The sequence below is a fragment of the Labrus mixtus genome, chromosome 4 (assembly GCF_963584025.1).
Source record: "Labrus mixtus chromosome 4, fLabMix1.1, whole genome shotgun sequence".
Taxonomy (NCBI): domain Eukaryota; kingdom Metazoa; phylum Chordata; class Actinopteri; order Labriformes; family Labridae; genus Labrus; species Labrus mixtus.
This window is the reverse complement of record NC_083615.1, coordinates 21,145,403-21,171,632: the sequence shown is the minus strand read 5'-3', so window position 1 is coordinate 21,171,632 and position 26,230 is coordinate 21,145,403. Positions and strand designations below refer to the sequence as shown.

General features: G+C 38.7%; 1 protein-coding gene across 9 annotated transcripts in view; it reads right to left on the bottom strand.

The window, feature by feature from the left end:
• Positions 1-11,293: 11,293 nt before the first annotated feature.
• ndrg4 (NDRG family member 4) overlaps positions 11,294-26,230 on the bottom strand; it is a 59,215-nt gene continuing 44,278 nt past the window's right edge. For 7 of the 9 annotated variants that reach the window (XM_061036310.1, XM_061036309.1, XM_061036312.1 and 4 more), the window contains 13 exons: positions 25,233-25,353; positions 24,621-24,683; positions 23,589-23,649; positions 23,381-23,467; positions 23,226-23,282; positions 21,973-22,076; positions 21,823-21,879; positions 21,253-21,304; positions 19,476-19,523; positions 18,364-18,399; positions 18,182-18,233; positions 17,932-17,970; positions 11,294-15,443 (listed from right to left, as the gene is read on the bottom strand). In XM_061036310.1, coding sequence (XP_060892293.1) covers positions 15,289-15,443; positions 17,932-17,970; positions 18,182-18,233; positions 18,364-18,399; positions 19,476-19,523; positions 21,253-21,304; positions 21,823-21,879; positions 21,973-22,076; positions 23,226-23,282; positions 23,381-23,467; positions 23,589-23,649; positions 24,621-24,683; positions 25,233-25,353 — 932 coding nt within the window. In that variant the 3' untranslated portion in view covers positions 11,294-15,288. The remainder of the gene's footprint in view (positions 15,444-17,931; positions 17,971-18,181; positions 18,234-18,363; positions 18,400-19,475; positions 19,524-21,252; positions 21,305-21,822; positions 21,880-21,972; positions 22,077-23,225; positions 23,283-23,380; positions 23,468-23,588; positions 23,650-24,620; positions 24,684-25,232; positions 25,354-26,230) is intronic. The other 2 variants (XM_061036308.1, XM_061036314.1) reach the window with 1 other exon arrangement.

Here is a 26,230-nt window from a genome sequence, read left to right as displayed (position 1 = left end):
GCTGCATCTTTATGTATCTGTGTACAGTGTTACGGCCTAAAAAACGTAAATGAGATTGCAATCAGTCCTGAGAGAGTCTCAGTGAAAGACTGAACTTTAAGCAAAGAATACACTTTAAAGATTTATTTTTGGGCTTTTTGTGCCTTTAATGGAGAGATAGGACAGTGGATAGAGTCGGAAATGAGGGAGAAAGAGAATGGGGAATGACATGCGGGAAAGAAGCCACGGGATGTGAACCCGGGCGCGCGCACTAACCACTGCGCCACCAGCGCACCAGAATACACTTTGAGACAGTCATCAGTGACAGTTACTGCAAGTCTGAGAGCAATAAAGTAATGTAATGTGTGGAGGTTTGCAGAGTGCAGAGGACAAGGAATGAGAGGGACAGGGAGAATGTAATGACATTGTCCTAAATATCAGAATGGCTGTGATTTGGTCATAAGGCACCATGCCACACATTATTTAGATAACTACATATATTCAGGACAACATCATAACCTCAAGGTTCATATTGCTTTTCTACGATAGCTCTACATGTTCTACATAAGACTTTTTTTTGTAAACATGAGCAACAACAGATAAAGAGTTTTGTTTAAAAAATTAATAATTTAGCTCCTACAACAAAACTAGTTTAATTAGTTGACGTAAACTACACTGTTGCCATGCAACCCTAACATTTTACTCCATTCTTGCTTTGTGAATGGGCATACTTTGTATTATGTACAATTTACTCTAAACAGGGAAGTGTTAAGAGTCTGTTGACATTTGCTTTGGTAGTCTGTGTGATTCTGAGACAGCTTTATCAATCTAGACACACAGTCTCCCTTGATGTTGGGCAGCTGTAATCAGTTTGATCCAAAGTAGAGGGACGCTGAGGCCAAAAGCATGTTCACCTTTTGAATTCAGCTTTGGAATGACCAGTAGGGCCTCATCTGAGGATCTAAGGTTACGAGATGGCAGGGGTGAGCATTTCAGCAAAGTAATTTGGGGGCAAGACCCAAATAAGCTTGAAAAGTTATTAGTAACACTTTAAAATCAATTCTTAAACAGACGGGGATCCAGTGGAAACAAACTAGGATGGGAGTGATGTCAGCTGTTTAAACCACAGCAAGCCTAGCTTCTGCTTCATGAACAGTTGGAGGTGAAAGAGTGATTTTTGGGTGAGAAGAAGAGGGAGTTTGAGTAGTTTAGTCGAGAGAAGATCAGCATAAATAAAACATTTTAGGTCAGCATATTTCAGAATTGAGTTTTGTTTGAGTGATTGATTTAAAAAAAACGTTCGGCCATCCAGCATTTATTTTCCATGAGACCGTTAAAGCAACAGTATGTAACTTTTCCATCTTACATTATTTTCAAAGTCGATTTTATAGCACAACAACTTTAATCAGGCAGAATAGCATCTCTCCCATGTCCACAGATTGCCCTGGTTGCCTGCCTACAGCACTATAGCCTGTTAGCTCTGTACAGTTTAATACAATGGCTGATGCTAAGAGATGAGCTGAGGCTAAGAGACGGAAGAGGGTGGTGATGGATAGAGCAGGAAGAGAAAAAGAGAGAGTGACAGAGCAAGAAGCGGAGTGTACATCCCTGCAGATATTATTCATGAAAAGGAAAGTCATCTTACCAATGTTATGTCTCAGGCTTGTATAAAGAAATCCATCTCACTGTATGTCTCTGTCTTTACAAATTTCACTTATTACTGTGAGTCTGCTGACAATGTACGTTGATAGATTGCACCATTTCTTCCATAAAGAAATAAGCAAGGTTCACAAAGAATCCTGAAATTAGTTTGACTGTATATTTAAATAGTAGCTCAAAGAAATTACTACAGTATATAAGGAGAGATTTCCTCATAATAGCTCACCCACTACTGGGATCATCTGAATACAAATCTGTATGCTTGATTATGACATCACCAGGTACTGTTTTTATTCGCTATCCCTGAAACTTGTACATGCTTGACATTTTTCAGAATTAGCAGATTGATAAGCAAAAGAATGTCAATTTAAGGCTTTTTACCCTAAGATTCTAGAACCGTGTACTAAAAGAACTATCTTATCAACATACATAAGCTACAGAATTTATAAGCATCATATGTTGTAAAATCTTGAATGTCTAAACATCCCTTTATCGTCTCACTTATTTACATCAGGCTTAATCGGATTAATATCTCTTCAGTTAGCCATCCTGTTTACTAACATACCCTGTTGATGCAAAAGTTAAATATTCAAGTCATTTCAACATGTAGCTATTGGAAGTGTAATGACTTGTGTGGAACCTCATCACTTTGTGAGATTGATGCTTCATAATGATTCCCATAGCATCATGATCGCTCACAGAAATCCTTTCTGTGATACTCTAGGGAGAGGAGCAGAGGAAGTGAATAATAAAGAACGAGCAGGGGGTTGGCAGCACCTCCTCTCTAATTTAAGATAGTAAGAGAGTAATTACACTCCAATTTTACCTCCACCTCCTCCCTTAACTGCTGCGACTCCTCCCTGCCTCCCTACCCTTCCCTTCACTTCCTTACCCTGACTGTACCTTCCTCAAAATGTTCCTCAAAATGTTTCCTCTCATCATGGTTTAGTCAAGCGTGGAGACTGCTTTGATAGAAAATCATGTAGAAGTCTATCTATGGCTCCTTGATACATTTCAGATGTTTCTCAGTTTAATTTAGGAAATCAACTAATGGTAAATCATTAATACATACCACTGGATGGTGAATGCTCGTCAGGTAAAAAGACACTAAGTGCTTGAATTCAAAATAAAATAATTTCTGCACTTCCACTTATCAATGGCATAAATAAACCCCAACATTACTCAAGCTGTGTGTTTTTGTAATGAGCCAAAGAATGCCTGAATACGCCTTACTGGTGCTCGGCTTAACACACACACACACGCACGCATGCACACACACACACACACACACACACGCACACGCCCACGCGCATGCATGCGCACACACACACACACACACACACACACACACACACACACACACACATTTAACTCATGTTAATCTAGTGCAACACTATACTTATTATAATAATAATAATAATCTTATTAACCCCCAATATGTTCTTTTAACTGAGTGTCTAGTTTGTGGCTGTATAATCCTGGAACATGATGTATACACCATAATGTACATGCGTTAATCCAATAGGTTATGTACAGACTCATTTAATGAAATACATGAGATGTTCTTGAACACATCATCAGTGACGTATCCTGGGGTCACTTGGTGTTTTTGGTCTTTTGAACATCAGACATCGTGTAACCCAGGGGTGGGCAAACTTTTTGACTCGCGGGCCACAATGGGTTCTAAAATTTGACAGAGGGGCCGGGCCAGGAACAGATGGATGGAGTGTTTGTGTGAACTAATATAAATGACATGTAAAAGCCATTACATGAAAGGATTTGGCCTTTAACAGCTAGCACAGCATGAATATGCAAGGCTCATTGTACAAATTGATTTCCAAATGCATTCATTTAATTAAATTAAATTTTAATAAACACAGTAGAGAAACTCACGTTCAGTTTCAGTGGGAACAGTGTTGTTGATCTCCCTTTTTTGCCAGTGCATTAAAGTCTGGAGTTAGTTTTGTAGTGGTAATTCTCAGGATAGATCCGAGGTGTTGGTCAGTTAACTTGGATCTGTGAGGGGCTTTGTTGATGTTCATGACGCTGAATGTCTGCTCACATACGTAGGTCGAGCCAAACAAAGTCAGCATCTTCTGTGCCGTCCTCCGAAGGTTTGGAAACGTGGCTTCGTTAAGTGAAGCATAAAAGTCATTCAGTTTAAGAGAGTTGAACTTCTCCTTTAAGACGGAGTCAGACTGAAGATCGATCAGTTCCAATTGCAGCTCCTGTGGTGCTGTTTCAGGGTCTTCTGACAGGGGACAGGACACCAGCTGAAGTGACTTTTCAATGTTTTCAAAATCAGAAAACCGACGGCAGAATTCTCCGTGCAGGTCGTCAAGGGATTTGCTGTATTTCTTTGCGTTTCGCGTCGCCTATTTCTGCATGGCAAGTGTGGGGAAATGAGAGAAAGATTTGTTTGCGATTTGTCTGGAGAATAAAGTTAGCTTGGATTTGAAGGCTCTAACATTTTTGTACATGTCGTGCACAAACTGATCTTTCCCCTGTAGTTTCACATTCAGCTCATTCATGTGTGAAAATATGTCCACAGCAAATGCAAAGTCACAAAGCCAGTTCTTGTCGCTTAGCTCAGGAAATTCGTCGGATTTCCCCATTAACTCCAAAAATGCGCTGATCTCCTCTTTCAGCTCCCACACTCGTTGAAACACTTTGCCCAAACTTAACCAGCGGACACGAGAGTGGTACAGTAAGTCCTGATGATCCGCATCAGTTTCCTCCAGGAACGTAATAAACTGACGATGCTGAAGTCCCCTTGCTCGTATAAAGTTAACAAGTTTTACAACTGGATTCACGACATGATTAAGCTGCAATACAGACTTACACAGAGATTCCTGGTGGATGACGCAGTGAAGGAAAATAACATCCTGGTCAGGGTTTTCCTCTTTCACTTTATCCTGGATTCTTTTCAGCAGCCCAACATGTTTTCCAGTTTCCATATTTTAAAAGAGCAGACACGTAGTGTTTAAAATGGGTACTGCAGTCCAAAACATTGAAGAGAGCTGTCCCCCCCTCCCCACCCACCCCCCAGAGTCGATGTGCATGCAGGTTGCCATGTCTTGAACACGGAAGCTTCAGTGTTTAGCCAACTCTGCATCTGTCTTGAAACCTTTCTGCGTTCTAACATCTCTCCATTTTTCAAAAGCATCTCCAATATCTAACCTAACCTTTACTGGTTGTTGAGCTTATCAGAAAAATGACAAGGCTTTTTAGGTCGGGTAGAATCAGTTAAATCTGTTTACTTGCCCGCTGCCATACCAATGGGTGTACATTGATAACTGGTCTCATACTGGTAAATCGAGGGGCGTCCAAAATGGCAATGTGGGGGTGCCTTAAAAATGCCTGCCTTCTCAGAATCGAAACTTGGAAGGAGGACGTACTACCTGCTGGGTTGTTGTCAGAGAAGCCAGCACTTCAACATATCATGTTTCCTTAAAGTCTGATGGTATAGTAAGGTCGTTTTTAATTAAGTAGATATTTTACATATTGCTCCTTTAATATATTTAGTATTTGAATATCTTATTTTTCATTAATGATGTTCTGAATTCTCTCTTTTTTACTGTGTAAAGCCCTTTGAGTTGCCCTAGGTATGACTGGTGCTCTATAAATTAAAGGTCTTGCATCACAGTCTCCGCTGATGTCAGTCATTACTGGTAATCATCTAATACTCAGAAAGTGCTAACGGCTGTGGGTCTCATATGGACTCTTTAATGTGACCATTATATATTTATGCGTTATGATGTGTAAAGGTGAAGCTGTCAGACTATCGTCATGATGTGATGCTGCTGAAGACAGAAAACAACATGGACTTCCTGGCAATAAGAATGAGGATGTGCTGTAGCTTAAGTGGCCACTGGTTTGGCCTTTAGTCTCAGTTCCTACAGCAACCACTCTCTTCAGTCCATTTGTGGTTCTCAATCCACTAAGCAGCTGGGACTGATCTGTGGGGAGCCTTCGTTTTCAGTCTGTCTCTCAATCTGCAGTCTTTGCTCAACCAACGGGAGAGAAGATGCCACACTATCCTTTTCTAGCAAAGAGGGAACATAAAACACCAGTGGAGTTGGAAACACACACTGAGAGGCATTATGAAAGCTAGAATAAGAGTCAATTTGTCACTGAAGTTGAAGTGATGTTTTATTAGGTCTGACATGTTCAGTCTTGTGTTGCCTTGCAGCTCAGTGTCTAAAGCCATGCTACCAGGTCTGTTGGACAGTACTGTCGTGACATTTAACAGGTTCTATACCATTATTTAATTTAAGCATGCAAACATTTGGCAAATATCACTCAACAAAGACTACTTAAGTTATACAGTAATGCAAGCATCCTCATAGTTGTACAGATATGAGATCATAAAGCAAAATAGTGCTCCAATAGCAATTTCAACCTGATGACTAAGAAAATAGGCACAGATTGTAAAAAAAAAACAGCTTATACTGAGGGAAACATGAGTATGTGTTACTGATTTCATATCAATCTGTCCAATAGTTCGACATTTGTCACTTTAGAAATCCTGTTTGAATCAATATCAGACATGTTGAAGGTTCACAGAAGATGTTAGTCATTATTGGGAGCATTAATTAAAATTCCACCTGGGGCAATTTTTCTCCAACATCACACTTACATGCTGTTATAATGTTGTACATCAGTGCAGCAGGTGGCAAATCACTGAAGACCTCTGACGTCATTAAAACAGCTTTCCAGCTGATCGACAAATGAAAAGAAGAGTGATAGGGAAACAAAATCCAGAGGGAAATCCCACCATGTTTCAAAGAAGCCCGCATAACTGATAATCCATAACACTCGCTTAGACATCAGCTGGTAAAAAAATCCTGCCTTACATTATAATTAGAGAGTCTCACAAGATAACAATGAGTGTGATGTCAGAGGAAAAATGGCTTACGAACATGGTACCTAGTTGTCTTATTCAATTCTGCTGAATCAGTCACATTTGAGATGAAAAAAATATTTTAAAAGATTTGTACTTTTTGTACTACTGTATCTTTAAAAAAGGAGTCTTGGGATAGGTAGGTCTGGTTTGTTTCTGACCAAGCAGAGACCATGTCCCCCACCCCATGGCTCTTAAAAAGGTGAATTAGCCCTGCAGGAAATTAACAGAGATAATGTAAAAAGAAAAGATCAATCAGCTTTGATTAACATATAACATGAGCCCACACATTTTTTTCAGTTTGATTTATGGATCTTCTAATGCATTGTTCGCACTATTTATACCTTGTTTTTCTTGTTCAGGAAGAATCATAATGAAAGAAGGATTGGAAGATATAATTTATGACTTCCAAGGTTACCAAAATGTTACTGGATCCCAGTATATCATTACAGAACATGTAGATCCTCCCCAGCCTATTTTCCCTGAACAGAAACATGAAATCAGCCTGACCACATACACGGTACAGAGTACACTAAAAGTAAAGTTCCAAGCCAGCCGCCTGCTGTTTTGGTTCTTCCAATCTGCAGGGTAGCAGGTCTGTCATTATGTGAGCAGGGCTTTGGGTGTGTCTGAGAGGCAGCCAGCCAGAAACTGGAAACCAGGCCACACAGCGGAAACAGCTGTCATCCTGGTTTCTCTGTGAGATCCCATCGCCCCCTACTGGATACAAGCACAACTACTACAAACTGCATCTTTAGTATTTACTTGTCCAAACTACAATGCATAAAATGATATTGACAAAAAAATATAGTTGTAAAAACCCATGATTTTTCCCACCTTTGAAAATATTTGCTATTTTTTCTCTGGACATGCAGGAGCCATTTAATTTGACTGAAATATCTCAAGTGAGAGCGCCATGTGCTGGCTTGAGGTCAGTGGAGTTGAGAAACTCAATTGACCAGTATTCAAATGGAAATCAAAAGGAAATGATACACCTGTCTACTGAGGCACATGAGTTAATCTCTATGCCTACATGTGTAAAGTATTGATTTATTATTTTCTTATTTTTGGGCAGTTTTGGCCTTTATTGGAAACAGCTGAAGAGAGACTGGAGATGTTGGGAGGAGAGAGTGAGGATGATATGCAGCAAAGTGCTGCCATAAGAGGATGAATAAAGACAGATAGAAAGACGGATGGATGGATAGTTGATTGGGGAGGTTGGGGCAGCAGTAGCTCAGTCTGTAGGCACTTGGGTCAGGTACCAGAGGGTCTCTGGGTGCGGACCAAAGGTATGGAAGTTAGTCTGGTTTCTCTGGCGTGCTTCCTGTGTAACAGACCCACTCTGACATCTCTCCACTAATGCATGTCCACAGGTCCCCCATAGGCTTGTGTGTAATTAAGACCTGTGTGTGTGAGAAGCATGTATCTCAATAAGAGAGTGTACAATCTGAATTTCCCCTCTGTGATAAAAAAAAAGTATGTAAAAACATTTTTTAAAAGCATCTAAAAGAAGGTAACCCGCTTTTGTCAGGCTGCATTCATTTAGTAATTATTAAACATAAAATGGATTTAGTCAATAAACATGAGCTTGTGATTGTGATGGTAGATTAATTGGAAATAAAACTTGGATTGGAAGTGACCTGTGTTTGTCTGAAACTCAGGACATCATTGCTTCATCATTGGTCGCTAAACTTTCCTTCACTGGGGTAGAAAACTGGAGTCTTGTTGCATCTCTCACACTTGTAGAATTATTGATTATGTTCTGCATCCAGCCTGTAGGTAACAGCATTGAATCAAATTAAATCACACTGAATAAATCTTTGAACACATGGTTTAGTTGATTATTTTTGTGGAATTTGTGGCTTTAATAATGGCTCTCGTAATAATATGAAACCAACATAGGTAAAACTCTGAGCTGCAGAGTGCTGAAGAGAGCATGATAGTAAACAGGCTCAGGTCTGCTTTAAGAGCACACAGAATAAAAAAAGAAAGAAACAGAACTAAAGCAAAAGGAGGCATCTTTGTAAATGATTAACAAATTCAAAAATAGAAACGATGGAAATGATGGCCTTCCTCTGACAATATAAAATCTCGTCAAAGTTTACAGATGAAGCTATTCTCTTTGGAGGTCGTGTATGGATGTAACGTCAAGAGTCAGTTTTCTGCATAGGTTGACAAGGAAATGAGTGCAATATGACATTAACACACGAAACAAAATCTTAATGCTTTAAGTTTGCAAATGTTTAGCAGTTGATATCATCAGTTTGTAATTAAAAACATGTTAAATAAGGGGCGTCTATTCCAAAATGATGACAAAAAAAGCCCCTCGAGATAACACCTGTTGTGAATTGGAGCTATACAAATAATGATTGATTGATTGTTTGATTGATTGATTGTTTGATTGTTTGATTGATTGATTGTTTGATTGTTTGATTGATTGATTGTTTGATTGTTTGTTTGATTGATTGATTGATTGTTTGATTGATTGATTGTTTGGTTGATTGATTGTTTGATTGATTGATTGTTTGATTGATTGATTGATTGATTGATTGATTGTTTGATTGATTGATTGATTGTTTGATTGATTGATTGTTTGATTGATTGTTTGATTGATTGATTGTTTGATTGATTGTTTGATTGATTGATTGTTTGATTGATTGATTGTTTGATTGATTGTTTGATTGATTGTTTGATTGATTGTTTGATTGATTGATTGATTGTTTGATTGATTGTTTGATTGATTGATTGATTGAAATCATCACTGATCACTCTGCACCTGTGTGAGTCACCTGAGGTCTCTCTCTCACACGAGTGTGACTAATTGGTAATCAGGGTGTTGCATTTTGAAGGCCAGTGTTCAAAGGTGAACAAACTGTGATGGTGTTTGAGTGAGAACAATGGCTTTGTGCTCAGAGTTTAACAGTTCAGAGTCATGTTTTTATTACATGAGCTTCAAGTTTTCAGAAATTCAGCACAGTTCCATTTTTGGGTTTGTGTGTATACAATGGGGAAAAGACTGTAAGAAATGATCTACATAGAGAACAAAACTGTTCTGTTGTACTCTACAGGTTTTTTTCAGTGGTATCTGCTGTGAAAATTTACGTTTTGTTTATTTTTTATTTTTTAATTCTGTTTATTTATTAGTGTTGAAAATAAGAATGGCATGTCAGCACAATCATAAACATATATGCATTGATATGATATCATTGATATGCAGATATAGAAAAGATAAGTGCACGAGTATATTTTCAAAACAGACATATATACTTCTGGTTGCTCATCCTTTGACGGAAAAGAAAACAGAAAAAAAAGGTGAAGTAAAACAACAAAACAAACAAGCGTAATAAACAGATTAAAATAAAAACATACAGAAAAACGAAACTAGTTATTTTTTGGGCCTTGAGGTTGGATTGTTCTTCCCTTATAGTGTTTATTTTTTTGTGTGTGTGTCTTTGTGTTCTTCACCATCTGTTTCTGCCTTAAGTTAAATTCTCAAGCACACATGCGTCTACTCTCTTTGTTCATCTTTTTTCTATATTAAATTAGTTTTTGGTATCTTGTTGTGACTCAAATGCTTTGCCAAAATTCCTTATCCTATGTATGTGTTCTTTATATGTAAATATTAGTGGTGGAGTTGGTTTCATCCAATTTCTAGATATTTGTTTAAATCAAGACCAAGATGAACTTTATTGTCTCACAAAGAGAGAAATGTGTCTTGAGCTCTTGAACACTGCAGCCATAAAAAAACACCATTCAACATCATTCACATTAAACATAAATCAATGAACATTAACAAATAATGTCCACAAAAAAATAATAACATAAATAACATCCTGTTCTTATAACACAAGTGCAAAAATGCAAAGACATATTATAGTGCAGTCCCTGTCCTGTCTTATTTACCTCTTTTTAAAAAGCCTAATAGACACAGGGTTAAATAAATGTTTAAATAAAACATTTCAACAGGGAACTCTGAAACTCTTACCAGAGAACGCTCTGGATGTAGAATATGTGATGGGTCACTGACAATCTTATACGCTTGCCTTAGAGTAGCCTGTTCAAAAACAGTCTGCAGGGATGTGTGAAGTTTAGCTCCTTTCATTTCTCATGAAGTCTGAATCAATCGGATCAGTTTGGTTTTTAACTGCACAGACAGGTTGCCAAACCATGCTGTGATACCATTCATGATAAGGCTCTTTAAGACCGCCTGATAACAAATAAACACAACATAGTTTAATTGCTGTTATTCTTAAGATTATATACAGGTATTTATCTGATGTGAGGGACCGTGCATGTTTTATAGCGGGCTGTGGGATTCCTTGATTATTGGCGCACAGCTTTTTGCACTTCTGCATTGACTTCATTTTTCAACACTGGAGTTCGCTGCTTTGAGTAACAAAGGGGAAAAGTGTGCGAACTATTGTAAAGCTGTGAAAACTGAAGTAAGAGGTGTGCAAGCAGAATTGAGATATGTGAAAACTTAAATGAGAGATGTACAAATGGATGTCAGAACTCTTGAAACGACTGTTAAAGCTTTTCAAACTGAGTCTGGAGGGCTGCACACCAAGGTGGAAGGTATGCAAAATGAGATGAGAGCACTGCAAACTTAGTGGGAACCGGCACAAACTTTAATTAGAGCTGTGCAAACTGTGTCAAGAACTGTGAAATCAATTCAGGGCCGTGCAAACTGAAACCAGGGACGTGAATTATGAGGTGAAAGTGGTTCAACAAAACGACAGCAAACCCTTCAAATTGAGACAAAGTCTTTATTTCTTACTTGTTACTTGATCAGTACATGGACAGAGACAGCTTACTTGGTATATGTATTAATATATATAATATATTTAAATTTTACATTACACATCTGAATGACAACTGAGCAGGTAAGAGTCCTTCTACTGATGTGAAACAAGCTCAGAGGGAAGACTCCCACAATATGAAACAACCCAAACAAGATTTAAAAGAGAACTTATTGCTCAATAAAAATCAATCATAATGGCAGTAAGAAGAATAGTAGTACACAGGAATCAATATCATTAATACCAATATGAAGATACACCCTATTGTTGCCCCTAAAAAGACAAAAAGTCGAAGGGAAGAGGAATAGAAATGTGTTGAAGTTTTGAACACAATAGTGAAGTGTTAAAAGGGTTAGATTCAAATAAACCGGCTCTATAAATTAAAAATATCTACAAGTGCAAAGAGGACTAAGGTGAATACAAACAGATTGAATGCCAGCTTACTGTGGACTTTCACAAATCCCTACTGAACTTCACCTTTGATAGACCTTTAGGAGAAAGAGGAAGGAGCTTTGTTTGCATGTTGAGTATTAAACGTCAAAGATGTGGGGGGAGGAATAAATGTGCAAACCATAGAGGGGGGGAGGGGGGATACTAAGAGGCGTAGGTTGACAATACTGTACAGCACTTCAAATAGGGACAAAATACATTCAGGGGCCCCCAGGCAGTATGGAGAGAAGTTGTACAGGAGGAAACCAGAGTTTACATGTGAAAAAAGAGCCTAATGAAGAAAGAAAACACTGAGAGGTTATTGTATATGCTACATGCAAACATCAGTGTTCCTGAAATACATCTGTGAGGTTCTGCAAGAAGTGACTGATGTCTTGGATTTGACAGTTTAAAATCTTTTCATCATTTCTCCTTTTCCAAAATACATATTTTAAACAATTCCACAATAATCTCTAGAGCTTCAACTATGTCACATTCTTTCCCATAAACATTCATTCATTCCTCATTTTCATGTCAGAATCTCTCTCAGTGTTTTTGGCAATAATCCCTCCTCTTTCTAGAATAAAAAAGGTCATCTATGACTTTTTCTGTACTCCTGGGCCCCCTGGTGATCATCAACAAGAATAACACAACCAACATTTAAAAAAGTGACTTCAGCTGATAGCCCTTTAGGGTGCGACTGGGTTTGCCTGTGAGAGCCGGGGCACCTTGTTTTTAGGGGGTAAGGGTTTTATTTTTTTAAAGGTGGCTGGGGGTTGCCCTACATTCCGAGCTTGGCGCCCAAATGGCTCCAAAAAAGCCCCGCCCCTTACAGGCCACCTCAGAAAAAGCGCACACCTCAGAGAGTGGAAGCTACGCCCCTCCTGACAGGGGACCAAAGGGTTTTTTTGAAAGAACTTCAAACGGGAAAAGGTGACTGTGGTACATGAACACTGTACATTACTTAGCCAAAAACCAGGAGACCCCCATCTCTGATCACTGTGGACAAGGTGGTCCAGTTTTATAGCAGACTGAAGCACACAGCTACACTAGTCTAAAACTGTTTTTCTATACATGTACTACAGCAGTAAGAGGATAGATACACAGCACAGCAAAACACAATCTAACTAAATAGCAATGGATTCTGTCTTGTTTGAGAATTGGGTGTATTTATATCTTGTCTTTGGATTAGTTCCCTCAGCACATGTATCCTTAAACAAGAAGGTGTGTAAAAATGTGTGTAAGCATGGGCATATACAGTATTGTGTCATTGTGGATACTTCTGTGTGTGTGGTGAGCTTTGGTACATCAACAGAGAGGGGCTCTGCACTGTAAGGGAAGTCTGCTGTGAGCTGCACAGGCAGTGACTCGCAAAGAGAGTTTGCAGGGCCAGCCTGGTCCGGCCTCGGCCCCTCTGGTCTGGTTTGGTTTGGGTCAGAGTCTGATTGTCATGTTAGAGACCACAAAAGTCGACCGACTATGGCCAGAACCACATTCATGCGTGCTGCAGTTACAGACTGGTGATGGCAGTTTGCATCTATGGCTCTATATAACTTACCACCAACAGGGTGCTAATGAAGAATGCCCTAACACTGGACTACCCAGATACTACAATGCCCTAAGATTACGTTCACATTCACATGCATGTACATATTAAGAGATACTTCTTCTACTCTATATTCATGTTGTGGATTGTCTTAGAAATATGAGGTGACACACATAGCTTAAAGCTGCACTCAGCAACATTGCACTGATGTTGCTCTAAATGGAAGTTTTAAAATTCTAACCTCATGTACCCTTCTTGAGTCTGGATGGACCACTTACTGTACACGTACCATAGACTACTTTGTTTAGATTCATCTTTTAGATAACAGTATTATATTGTAAGCTGTTTTCTGGTTAGTATAATATCCTCACTTTGTCATTTGAACTCATACAGATTAAATAGTATTCCTCTTAAAGGCATAACACCCTCAGGTTACATGCTACATTGAGTACAAGCATTATGAAACTATTAAGCCCATACATCTTTTTTTCTTTTAGGTAATTCAATCATTTAGTAAGGTCCATTATTGTAAAAAAAAAAAGTGATTACAGGAGAGTGCTAACTTTCTGTGAACATCTGCTCTGTATGCTGACCAAGTGCTTCATGGGTACTTTCCTGCTACATTGGCTACATTCCATTGTAAGTGTTATCACATTTGATGCTAAGCAACCAATGGACTCCAGTGGCTCACAAATCACAGATTGCCGTCTTGCTTAAAATGAGGATTATTCAGACAAGTGGTTTGGTTATACTTTGGCCATACCACAAATAGATTATTAGAGTAAAAGGAAGAAGAAAACAAACAGAAGAAGAAGCTCCCTGGTGGTGTAGTGGCTAGGTTTCAGTGCGCTTATGACTGGCGACCTGGGCTTAATATCCGATCAGTAGCTTACAAACTACGACCTCGGATTGTGTCTCACATACTACAAACATAAAAATCTGTGACTGTCCTCAAGAGTAAGACTCAAAATATTGTTACCAAAATGGAAAATACATTTTCATATTTAAATGAAGCAAATGTCATTTATTTTAAAAGTAGGTCCATCCAGGTCCACCCTAGTCTTGAACACACCAATGTCTACTAATAATGTTCTAATTTCACATTCTAATTGTAGTTAACAAGTTTTAATAAACTAAACCTTACCAAGTGCAGCTTTAAATGAGCGACGTGTACTCTAGCTAACAGCTCTCTCTAAGCACTATGGGTGCACTCAGCTACAACTGGCCGTGTTCTGCTGTCTGTAAAACTGGACACAACCCGTCTGATGCTCACCTGCCACGTTTGGAGAGGGAATAACCATTTGTATAAGCAACAGAGAGAGAGATACTCACATGTGATCCATACAACAGAAAAATCATAAACATCTTGCAAAGTACACAACTATTTTTCATTATGTTCTACTCTCAGAAAGTTCTGTTTTCCTCTCTGTGTCCTCTAGTTTCATCGTCTCTGAAAGAGTTTTCCTACAATGCTTACAACAGCAGCTTATAATGGTAAATTGTGGTTTGGATTCTGACAGACAATGGTGCTTTTTTTTTGTACGCGTGTGTGTGTGTGTGTGTGTGTGTGTGTGTGTGTGTGTTTGAGTGAGGGGTGGGGGTCAAAAAGGGGTGGCAAAGATTAAGGAGACATTTAGCAAACACAAGAATGACACTTAAGAACAAAAACAGATGCCTAAATCTTGAAGTGCTGGGTGACAGGGGTGGTCGGGGTGTTAGTTGTAATACATGTGGTATTTTACAGTGGAGAGGGAAGGAGATGGCAGTCAGAGGGATAATGGAGGAGCTAGATAAGGACAGAGAGATGTGTTTCCACCTTCTTACAAGCTTTCCTCATGTTACTGAATTATTTGACCCTCCACCATGTCTAACTCCATTCACCCAGCCCACCTCCCCTTTTACCGACATCTCTCCCCAGCCCTCTCTCCATCTCTCTACCCCCTCCCTCCCTCTCGTTATGGCAGTCTAACTCCTCAACAGGAAACCTCCATGGTATGGGTGACCGTCCCAACTCCCTCGCTGCTGTCAGAATGGGTGCAGGCCCGAGAGCGGGAGCCATCCATGGAGCTGGCGCTGTTCAGGGAGGCCGTCCTTGAGCGAGCTAGGCGAGTCATACTGGCAGAGGGCACTAAGGAGGGAGAGGAGGGGAAGGGTGCGAGACAAGAATTAAACATTACACTATACTGTGGGGAAAAATCTGCGTGATTGGATAATGTTGGGGAAATGTGGGTAGTACATGCTTTTGTGGAGGATAAAGATTTTTCTTTTTTTTTGGTAGCTGTGTGGCTCACTGTAGCTGTGAGAGATGCAGGATGCTCTTAAAAGCTGTGAATGTGTTTGCAACACATTGTCAGCATCATGCACAGGAGAACCTTAAGGCTCAGTATGTGACTTTATGCCTCATACTCCTATATGAGCAGAACTCCCCTACAATAAAATCATATTTAGTCATCATGAATTATGCAATAAGTGAACCTTGAGATAAGATTGTCAACTGCTTTTTTCTATGTCAGGAGTGATTCATTAAAACTCCATGAATTAATCTGATTTCTGAACATGTTATAGATAAATTCCATCATTTTAAACCAGGGTTATTGCAATTTTTGGGGTCTTTTGACTAATGTATTTTACCTACTCGTTTTGTTAAGTGTCTTGAGATAACATTTGTTATGAATTAGCGCTATACAAATAAAGATTAGTTGATTGATTGGTTGATTGATTGATTGATTGATTGATTGATTGATTGATTGATTGATTGATTGATTGATAAATGACTCATAGTAACAAAAACCTTTAGAACTGCTCCAGTCGATCATTTTGCCACCAGCTTAAGAACAGTCTGTGATGGATGCAACCTTATACCTGTGGTCGGATCTTCAAGTCCTTGTTTTGACACTGACAGGCTCAGAGTGTCATTAAAGAGGACATATTATACCCCTTTTCCATATTTTCAAACAGTCCCCTGTGGTCTAAATGAAACATCTGTGCTGTGCTTTTGTCAAAATATAACATGACTCAATCACCAGAGGAGGTTTGTGACCCTGTATAAACCAGCTCTCTCAGAACTCTCTGTTTTGGTGTGTGTGTCTCTTTAAATGCAATGAGCCTCCCCTGAGTTTTCTTGTTGGACATCACTCCTTCACTAGTGAGAAAAGAAATGGCAGACCTGTGCAAAAGTTTTGCTCTAGGCTGGGGGTGGAGTCCATGGGTGGAGATATCAGGGGAGGGGAGTTTTTTTTTTTTTTTTTTTTTACCAGAATCCCAGTGTGACATCACAAGGAGAGCAAATTTCAATCAGAGCATTTTCTCTGTGTTGTAAGACTTCTGCAGACCACAAACAAAGGACTGGATGGGTTTATTTCACATTGTGTGGGTCGGTAGACACTCAGGTTACCCACATATATGTTCAAAAACACTTTAAAAGTGGATTTTTCCTATAATGGACTAAAATGAAATGATCTTTACAAAGAAGGCCTTTTTGTTAAGGTATCCTTTGTGTACATATATATGTATATGTATGTTTGTTATTTTTCATTGTTTATCCTGCTTGACATCATTGTAAATGAGGGCTATGCTCTCAATGATATTCAAGTTTAAATAAAGACATAATAATAATACTTTGTTATTAATAAGGAATAGCATCTCTTTCAAAACAATTTAAACATGAAAAATGCATGAGTAGTTGTGTTGTTTTATAGTAATGTGACTACTGAATTGTGGGTTATGTATAAACCCTTAGTCTTTCATCACTGACATTACTAGTAAGTAAAGTAAAGTAAACTGTACATTTTCATATCAAGACAGATTTTGTTTCTAAATGTTTATGTATGAGTGATCACTGGCTACTTGCAGCTACTTGTGCCAGCTTTAAAGTGCTTTATCAGTCAAAGTCATTGTTTTGTGATTCTTGTTCTGATTTTTTTTAAATGTCATTGGAGTTGAAGTTTTTGTTTGTGTGCAACATAAATTTCAAACACATAGCCCTGGGGGATTATCCTGACTGTCACTTGTACATAATGTAAAGCTTCATATACATATGTGTGTGTTAAGGCTTCATATTTGAGCACAGAATCTGAAAAACCCTGAGGACTATTTTAGTTTTGTACTTATTTTCTGTCAGAACAGTTCTTGTTTTTGTATTTCTAGTTTTTTAAAGTTCTCAATTGATGACAAGAATGACGTTTTTCAGTTTGTTGGGAAATGAGAATTCATTTAAAAACCTTAAACATTTATTCTCCATTTGAAGACATGCTCATCTATTATCAACTCAATCCAAAAGGTGTTGCTCAAAGCTAGCTCATGGCCATGCAAAGAGCAGTATTGGAGATGCAATGGCAAAGGAATGAGGAGAGGAGAAGTAACGGTAATATATTTTTCCGTTTGGAGGAAAAATTATTTATAAAAAAAAAAGAAAAAAAGATGGGGTTTCAAAGTGCTGAGGATTTAAAAAAAAAAACACCTGAATGATAGCGAAAGTAAAAATTTCATAACAGCCCAGAACATTGTATTAATAAACAAAGACTTAAAAAATAAATTTGAAAATGCCAATGTCATTGAACAGGGCAGCAATAGGAGGTCAGAGGTGAACGAGGAGGAGGAGGAGGAGGAGGAAGTACCTGGCCCTCCACTCAACCTCCGATCCTTCACATAAGCGACTGAGAGAACGGGGCAAGGGAGACAGAGGGCAATATTAACACAACGTACGTCCCTCTGAATGATTTACATGACATCACAATACAGATATTACAACAGCAATTTTATGTAGAGACAGACTATGTATCAAAAAGTACAACAAGGGCAAACACATACACATACATATTAAAAATATACTCTCATTAACTACTGTCTGTTTATAAAGATACTCACTGTAGCCCATTCCCTGCAGGAAGTACTTGAAGGCTTCGGTCAGCTTGCCAGGCTGGAAAACAAATTGTGAGAGTTCAGTTTACTGAATTTTGAAGAAACAAACTCACAAACTGGAGATGCATTTACGGTCTCTCTTGATTTTGATATATAGATTACGATGTTTTTGGCAGACTTTGTGTTACCTGTGTGAGCTGAGGAAGTCCACCAGAGTCAGCCATCTGTCATGAGAGGACAGAGCACAATACACTTAAATGATAAATATATATATCACTCATACTCCCCACTTTCTTTTCTTGACTTAGTTTGCTGACAAGTTGTTTTTTCTGATCATCATATTATATCTTTTTATTTTGTTTTTAGATTTTAAACACTACATGCAATAACTTAATTGAAAGATTAAAGTTTGGGTCATCTTCACTTGAACAACACAACTCTTTTAAATATACCGCTGTGGGTCCTGGTCTAGTCATGGATGCTGTGTTTGGTGTTTTGAGATGCCCCTGAAGTCAGGGATGGTGGTAGGGGGGATTAATTGGGAATTTTCAACCAGAGATCAGTGTATGATGCCCATATATAGCCAATAGTTGTTATTTATGTATTTTACTCCTATAACAGTGTGGTGTATTGGTAAGTAAGTTGGTAACAAAACATATGTATATACATAATTTATTTCAATTCAACAAATAATATTTTTCTTACGGCCATGCTGTTTTTGGTGCCTTTAGGTTAAGGCACGCTGTCGACCTCATGTTAGTTATTGCTGCACATCCAAAACACAACAATAGTGAAACGTTTCTCAACAAGATTAATTCTAAGAAGTCAAACATAATGTTGTTTATTTGACATGTCGGCCGTATTTAGAAAATCTTATGACACTATGAGGATAGTACCTTACCTCACTTACCTCAACCCAAAGTCTAGGGTTACTCACCAAACATTCACCTTTAAACATTTGGTGGGTTGATTGCGTTTCTTTCAATGAAAGCTAATTGGTACACTTCTAAGGATGTGCCTTTAGGCCCTTGAGGATTTAAAATTTAAAAACGTAATTATTGAGTGTTGATTTTAGAAAAACTGCACTAAGCTGTCCAGTATACATTCTGCTGTGAACTATTTAAAATGTTGAAAGAGGGCAATCCTCTGGTAAACCTTTTGGGGGGGATTGGGATTATTCTGTGCATGTACAAAATGGATACTATTTAAATTTGTATAATTTGTATTTGAATGACAAATTTGAATAATTTGACTGTCCACTGATGAAGTAGGCGTAGGTCAGATGGGGATAAACAGTTACCTTTAGGAAGGTGGTGTTGGTTGGGTCCAGTTTGGAGTTACACTCCACCTAGAGAAAAAAACAACAGCAGGTTGAAGTGAATACTGCAGCAATAAAGTGTGTAAAGAGTGTTGTACTTCATATTTAGAAGTAGGAGAAGGAACTGTGTGTTATGTGCTAGATCTTTAGATTATATTGTATTATTATATGGAATCCATATTATCCTGTGTGTGTATGTGAGTGACCCAGATACTGCAGTGTGCTGCAGAGATGAGTCACTCCAGCAGGCTGAGAGCCGCAGTGTGCACACACTGACAGAGACAAACATATACACACACACACACACAGCAGACAGACTGATGAAAACATACACACACTAGGCTGACAGACACATACACACACACACACACACAAACACACACACACACAAACACACACACATACACACGCACGCACACATACACACGCACGCACACACACACACACACACACACAGCAGACAGACTGATGAAAACACACACTAGGCAGACAGACACATGCACACACACACACACACACACACACACACACACACACACACAGCAAACAGACAGACAGATGCAAACATACATGACAGCTCACATTTGTGGACTCAGAGACGACACAGACATGTTTTTTTCTTGCTGCTGCTTTGAATGTTTAATCCTACAGCAGACTTCTTCCAGATTACATATTTTACTGCCCGTACATGTAAAGCATGACTCCACATAGATGTGCATTTAAGAATTCTCTTCTTATCAAATATTTTCTTAATATCTTAAGTGCTGTGCAACATGTAGATTTAAATATTATAACATAATATTTATAATTACGTTATATGTGCACATATAAGTCTAACATATGCATCTTTGCACAAATTCCCTTTCTTCTATGAGCGTCTAACTCCATATAAAGGAATGTTTCATGGGCAAACACAGCAGCCGTAATATGAGCGGATATAAAATATTAATGTGACCTCCATCCGTCATATTGAATAAAAACAACCTTTGTTTATGTCTCTTGCTTCCTCACATTATTTCCCCCCATCCCTCTGTCACATTCCATCCCTTCATCCTTCTGTCTTTCCAAGATGTTTTATAACCTCCTCCCGCCCCGCCCTCTCTCGCTGAACCTCCTCCACATCCTTCCATCCAACAGAGGACTGATTTGATTTCAATTTTTAACATGAGCAGATTAACTGGTGCAGAAGCATAAATATCTAGGCCACTTCAAACTAGGAAACCCCAGAGACAGAGCGAGGCCATCTGGCCCCGAGAGAGAACACACAGACACAGACACACACACACACAGACACACACACACACACACACACACACACACACACACACACACACACACACACACACCTATAGTATCAGAGTCAAGTGTTGCACACAGACACAGATGGACGGCCGGAGACAGAACAGACACACACTGAGTCCCCGGGGTGCAGCAGGGTTGTACACAGAGTGAACTGAGTCTCTGCTGGCTGACCTGTTTCGGTTTTACTGAACGAGAACAAACTCCAACTGGGTTTTCATGCCAAGTATAAATTAGTGAACAGGACAAGAACAGGGGCAAGAGGGGGGGTTCAGTGTTCAGAGCTTTAGATAGACCTTTTCTTCGAGGCAGGACTACTTTGAGGGACGATTTGAGAGTTATTAGAAAGTTCAAGGTGAGGGCGAGGGGAGAACAGCTGATGGAACAGGTTCAGCACAATGAGATAAAAAGAGAAACTTGGTGGATAAGTCGGTTTCAGTTAGAGAGATGATGTACTCACCACTCCCTCCTCAGCAGGAGCATTGTCTCCTACAACCAGCATCACAGGACACCTGCAGGAACAAGTAGAATACTGTATTATTTTAACTTACAGGGGTATTATTTCCTGTACTTACAAAGTTCTAATAATGATTATTTTTGTTCTAAACATGTCTTCGTCTATGAAATCCCTCAAAAACTGCAGGGAAACAGACATATTTGGGTGTTTTTCTTGAAACAAAATGTTATTTCTAATTACAGTAATTGTGTAGAATATACACTGATGTTAAGCAGTTTCCTCAATTGACAAGATAAACTCACATTTGGTCATTTACGCTGCATAAATGACATAATATATAAAAATTGTAAACATTAGGTAACACTTTTTTTTACAAGGGCACTCCTACTCATCCTTAGAAGTTAGCTTCAGGAAAGTAAGATGAAGTTTTCTGTTTAGATTGTGTATTTCATAAAAATGAAAACAACACTGCACAATTTTGTTATGGCTTGTTTTTGTTAAAAGACGTAGACTTGTCTGTTTCTTTAATCTTTTTGAGTTGTGTTTATTAGGAAATTGTTTGTGCAGACTTACTTCAGAGTCTTTGCGTTGAGGACAGTCCCACTGCGATTCATCTCCAGATCCCTCCGACTGAAAGAGACGAGACGAGAGATTATAAAAAAATTATATGTTAGGAGTCTGTGTGTGAGTCAGAGTAAGAGTAGGGAATGGTTTTCTCTTCACCCGTTGTACATGTTCCAGAAAAGCTGCAGGTTGAACTGGTTGACGGTGTTATTGATCTGCTGCCTGTAGCTCTGCACCAGCTCTGTGTTGTTCATCAGCTCCTCCTGCAAGAAGCAAACACAAACTGGTCAGAGCATTTATAAAGAAACAAGAATATAGATTTTTAAAGATAATAAAGACTTTTAATATGAAAGGTTATATAATAATTAAAGCCAGTAAGATGAGGAAATATGATGTCATGTGTTGATTAGGTTTTTGGTCTGTCTTGTGTTGTTGAGACACGTACATTATTTTGTCATCTGCTTTGAATGGTATAACATGAATAGTTAATGAGGATCTACTAGGGGGCTGTGAGTGGCTGTGTTGGCCTGCAGCTAATTTATTTGAATAGTTTTTTATTATGTATTTTGCTTATTAATGTCTTATGGAAGAGGGGCATATTATATAAGATTATTCTTCTTTCTGCTACTTTCCATTCAAGATTCAAGTTTGTATGTAATTGTTTTGCTGTGGGGCTGCATGGTGATGCCTCACAGCGAGGAGGTTTCTGGTTCGAATCCTTTCGGACAAGAGCCTTTTCTCCCATGCTTGGGTTTTCTCCGGATACTTCGGCTTCCTCCTACAGTCCAAAGGTATGCTCGTTAGATTAATTGGTTACTCTATATTGCCCGTAGGTGTGAATGTGAGTGTGACTGGTTGTCTGTCTCTATGTGTCAGTGATTGACTGATGACCAGTCCAGGGTGTTCCCCGCTTCGCTGCGGTATAGCGGTATAGATAATGGATGCATGGATGTATTGTTTGGTTGAAAGGACAACTACTTTCAACTACCTTCAGAATAATTTCTTCTTTCTCCTTATGAAGCCCTTATGCTCACTAGTTCTTTGTTTTAGTGAACGTGATGTTTTACCAACATAGGATAATCCACAAGGACTGTGATTATGTAAATGACGTGAGCATATTGTTAAACTATGGTGGGGAAATTGTTTGAGCAAGCACTTGAGAAATGTACAGATGGATCGAAAGGTTGTGATATTTTCTAATAAATTGGTGATCTAATTGGTCTTTTCCATTCAACTTACAAATAAAATAAAAATAAAAATAAATATTCATTAAAATATATTTTCTTTCTGTTTGCATACTAAAGAGATTTACACTCAGATGTTGTAAAGATCATAGATATTTTTTTCTTGCCTTGTTGTGACTTTTAAAAGAAGTACAAGTAATGGAAGTGAATTTAAAACAGTCCATATACCTGGCTGAAAAGGTGTGGCAGCACAGTATCAGGCAGAGCACTGGTCAGACCTGACAGCTGGGGCAAACACATTGAGACTGTTAATGTTAGGATTTAACAGTATACAGTATATAAACCTTAGCTAAGCAGTAGTTAACAGTAATAGACAGCCTTACCTTGGCGGCAGCCCAGTCGATCCAGCCTTTGCCATTGGGGTCGATGTTGAGCAGCACCAGACCCTCCACCATATCGGGGAAGATCAGCTGCAAGCGGAAACCATAGCAACATATCACATCTGAATGTTTGAACCAGCACTAGGCTCACTGTGCACACGTAATGTGTGTATGAAACAGTACATGATAGATTTATCACAACATGACTTACAGCAAACTTGGCCAGAATGTAAGCTCCTGCTCCGACTCCGATCCCCACAATGCTCTTGAATCTACACAAAGGACATTTGGCAGTTAGAGGAGATGTTAAAAGATAAAATAAAATGCTATATGGATCTTATATGAGGATATCAGACATGAATTCAAGAATTATAACAGAGTATCATGGAAAAACTTCTTGCATGTACAATTTATTCAGTGGTGAAGTGTTGCCTATATAAGTAGGTATACTCTTCATTTTCCATCCAGCAGAGGATAAACAGCCTCTGTTGTAAACAGTGACATGTAAGACTACTCCTACATGTTTAGTTTGTGTGTACTAGTCAATTAGAGACAGAGTAGTGAGGGTCATTCCTTCATCATCCCAGGAGAAAAAAATGCAGCATACTACTGAATATTGTCAATCAATCAGTGGTGTGACTCAGAGGAGATTTAGAAGTGGGTATGCCCAACAGAGACTGAAAAATAACATCACTGGCTTTATTGGAAGCACAGTTTAAAATCCATGTTTCTGCAGAGCTGAGTGTTGTACAGCTCAGTAACGGCTGCTGCTTCTCAAGCTCAGATCACGTCCTGTTTTTTATCATCCTGTCATTTTGGTGATGTTTGAACATTATTTGGGAGAGGCTTCAAATAAGCTTCCTGCACTGGATATTGTCTATTTTGTTATTTGTGTAATTGTATGTATATTTTTTACAGTACAAATAAAGAAATCAAAATATATTTTCTCCTTTATAATTTACAGACACTGCTCAGAAATATGAGCAGCTTCATGGACTTGGAAATAATAAATAATAAATCCAAATAAATCCCATATATTGTAAGCATTTGTGTGAGTGAATGTGGATGTTTGTATGTAACACACGGGGGCGGATAAAGAGAAAGAGACATGTAGCTCTTGCCAGCTTGTGAAGTGGAAAGAGGACATCATGTCCCTGCAGACGGCTCTTATCAAACAATGGCTGAGTCTGCTCTATGAATAAATGTGGACAACAAGTGGAACTGAAAAGCAAAAACCACCAACCCAAAGTGCTGCACCACAGTGGGCAGCATCCCGGCCAGCTGGTCCATAGTGGGGTACTGGTACCTGTGGTAAGAAAGGACACAGGTAACAGATTAATCAAAATCTGGTTTGAGGATAATCATGATGTCTTCATATAGGAGGTACATTATTTATAGTGAGCCAATTCAAAGATGAAGTGAGAATGTCACCCAAAAAAACAAAAAACAATGAGAATAAAGTCAACATAGTTCAGAATAAGAATTAAAAAAAGGACGAGGATCTTTTTTAAAATTTGGAAAAACTTAATTCAAAATGTTACATTAGAGTCTAAAATGTGAAGAAAGAGGCAGACATCTTTTTTAATAATGTCCAATTCCTCAAAATGAAAAAAAATGAATCTAATCCTGCCAATTTATTATTTCTAATACATGGCTTAAACAATTATTAACATGTCTTTTATTAAAACTGTATGATTTTACTTTAAAAAAATTAAAGATAATATTTGGTAAAATAAAAAATAAAAAAAGGTTTTTCAATAAATAAGGAATTGCTTTTTCCCGTCAGGTTTTAGATTTGTAACGTCTTTCAAGTTGTACTGTTTTTGTTCTTGTGTGTGTGTTTTAATATTATTACCCCTGTGGCATCTGTGAGGCTCCTATCTGCTGCCCAGGAGCATCCACATGGCAAACCACAAAGTGCTTTGTGATCTCCTGCATGTCCTCATTGTTGAAGAAAGAGTTGAAGCACAGCTTGTCTGTAGGACAGGCAGGGAGGAGAGGATGGAGGAAGGCACAGAGGGCACAGCGAGGAGGAGGAGGAGGATGGAGAGAAGAGGAACGTGATTACATTAAATATGCAGCACACTCAGTGAGGAGCTTGAAGGTTACCATCTGTACACCTGATTCTGTGCCAGGAGGAACAGTCAATGACTGCTTCAACAAATCTGATACCTCTTCTGATCTGATCACCTCTATAACAAAATGAATACGTCTTCACATAACATCAAGTAAATTCTGTCAAGGGCTTTAGCAGTGAAGAATTGGATAAAGAAAAAAGGTGTTATAAATGTTGAATTCCTTATTTTCCACCCCAAATCCTAGGTAAACTACTGTTCAATGATGAATCTTAAGTTATCAGACCCTATCATCACCATGGATAATTGAAGAAGTAATGTGAGATCAAATCTGTCTGAGCATAAAGTCAGCAGGTTATCACTGCACACCCTGGCAGAGCTTCCAGGGGCTGCATGGGGTCAGTTTGATGGTTGTTAGTCGGGAAATCGTTTCCACACCAGGTGTTCCTTTACTCTTCAGTTTGAAACGTGTAAATAAAACAGAGTAGGGTATCGGCTTTGGAGATGTAAGAAGGATTATTTGTTTTAAATATGTCCTCTCTCTGCCTTAGGCGCTTTATTTTGAAGGTCAAAAAGACATTGTTATCTACAGCTTTGCTGTAAACATCCACAAAGCTTTGCAAGTTCCAAACTGATGCGTCAGCAGAAACTACTGTGCCAGAATTTGAAGCCTTGGACTAGGACGAAAGTGATTATTGAATTGTAATCTTAATGGCCAGCCAAAAATCCTAAACCATAATACGCCATGTGTCTCATCAGAGATGGGGCTTTTGTTCAA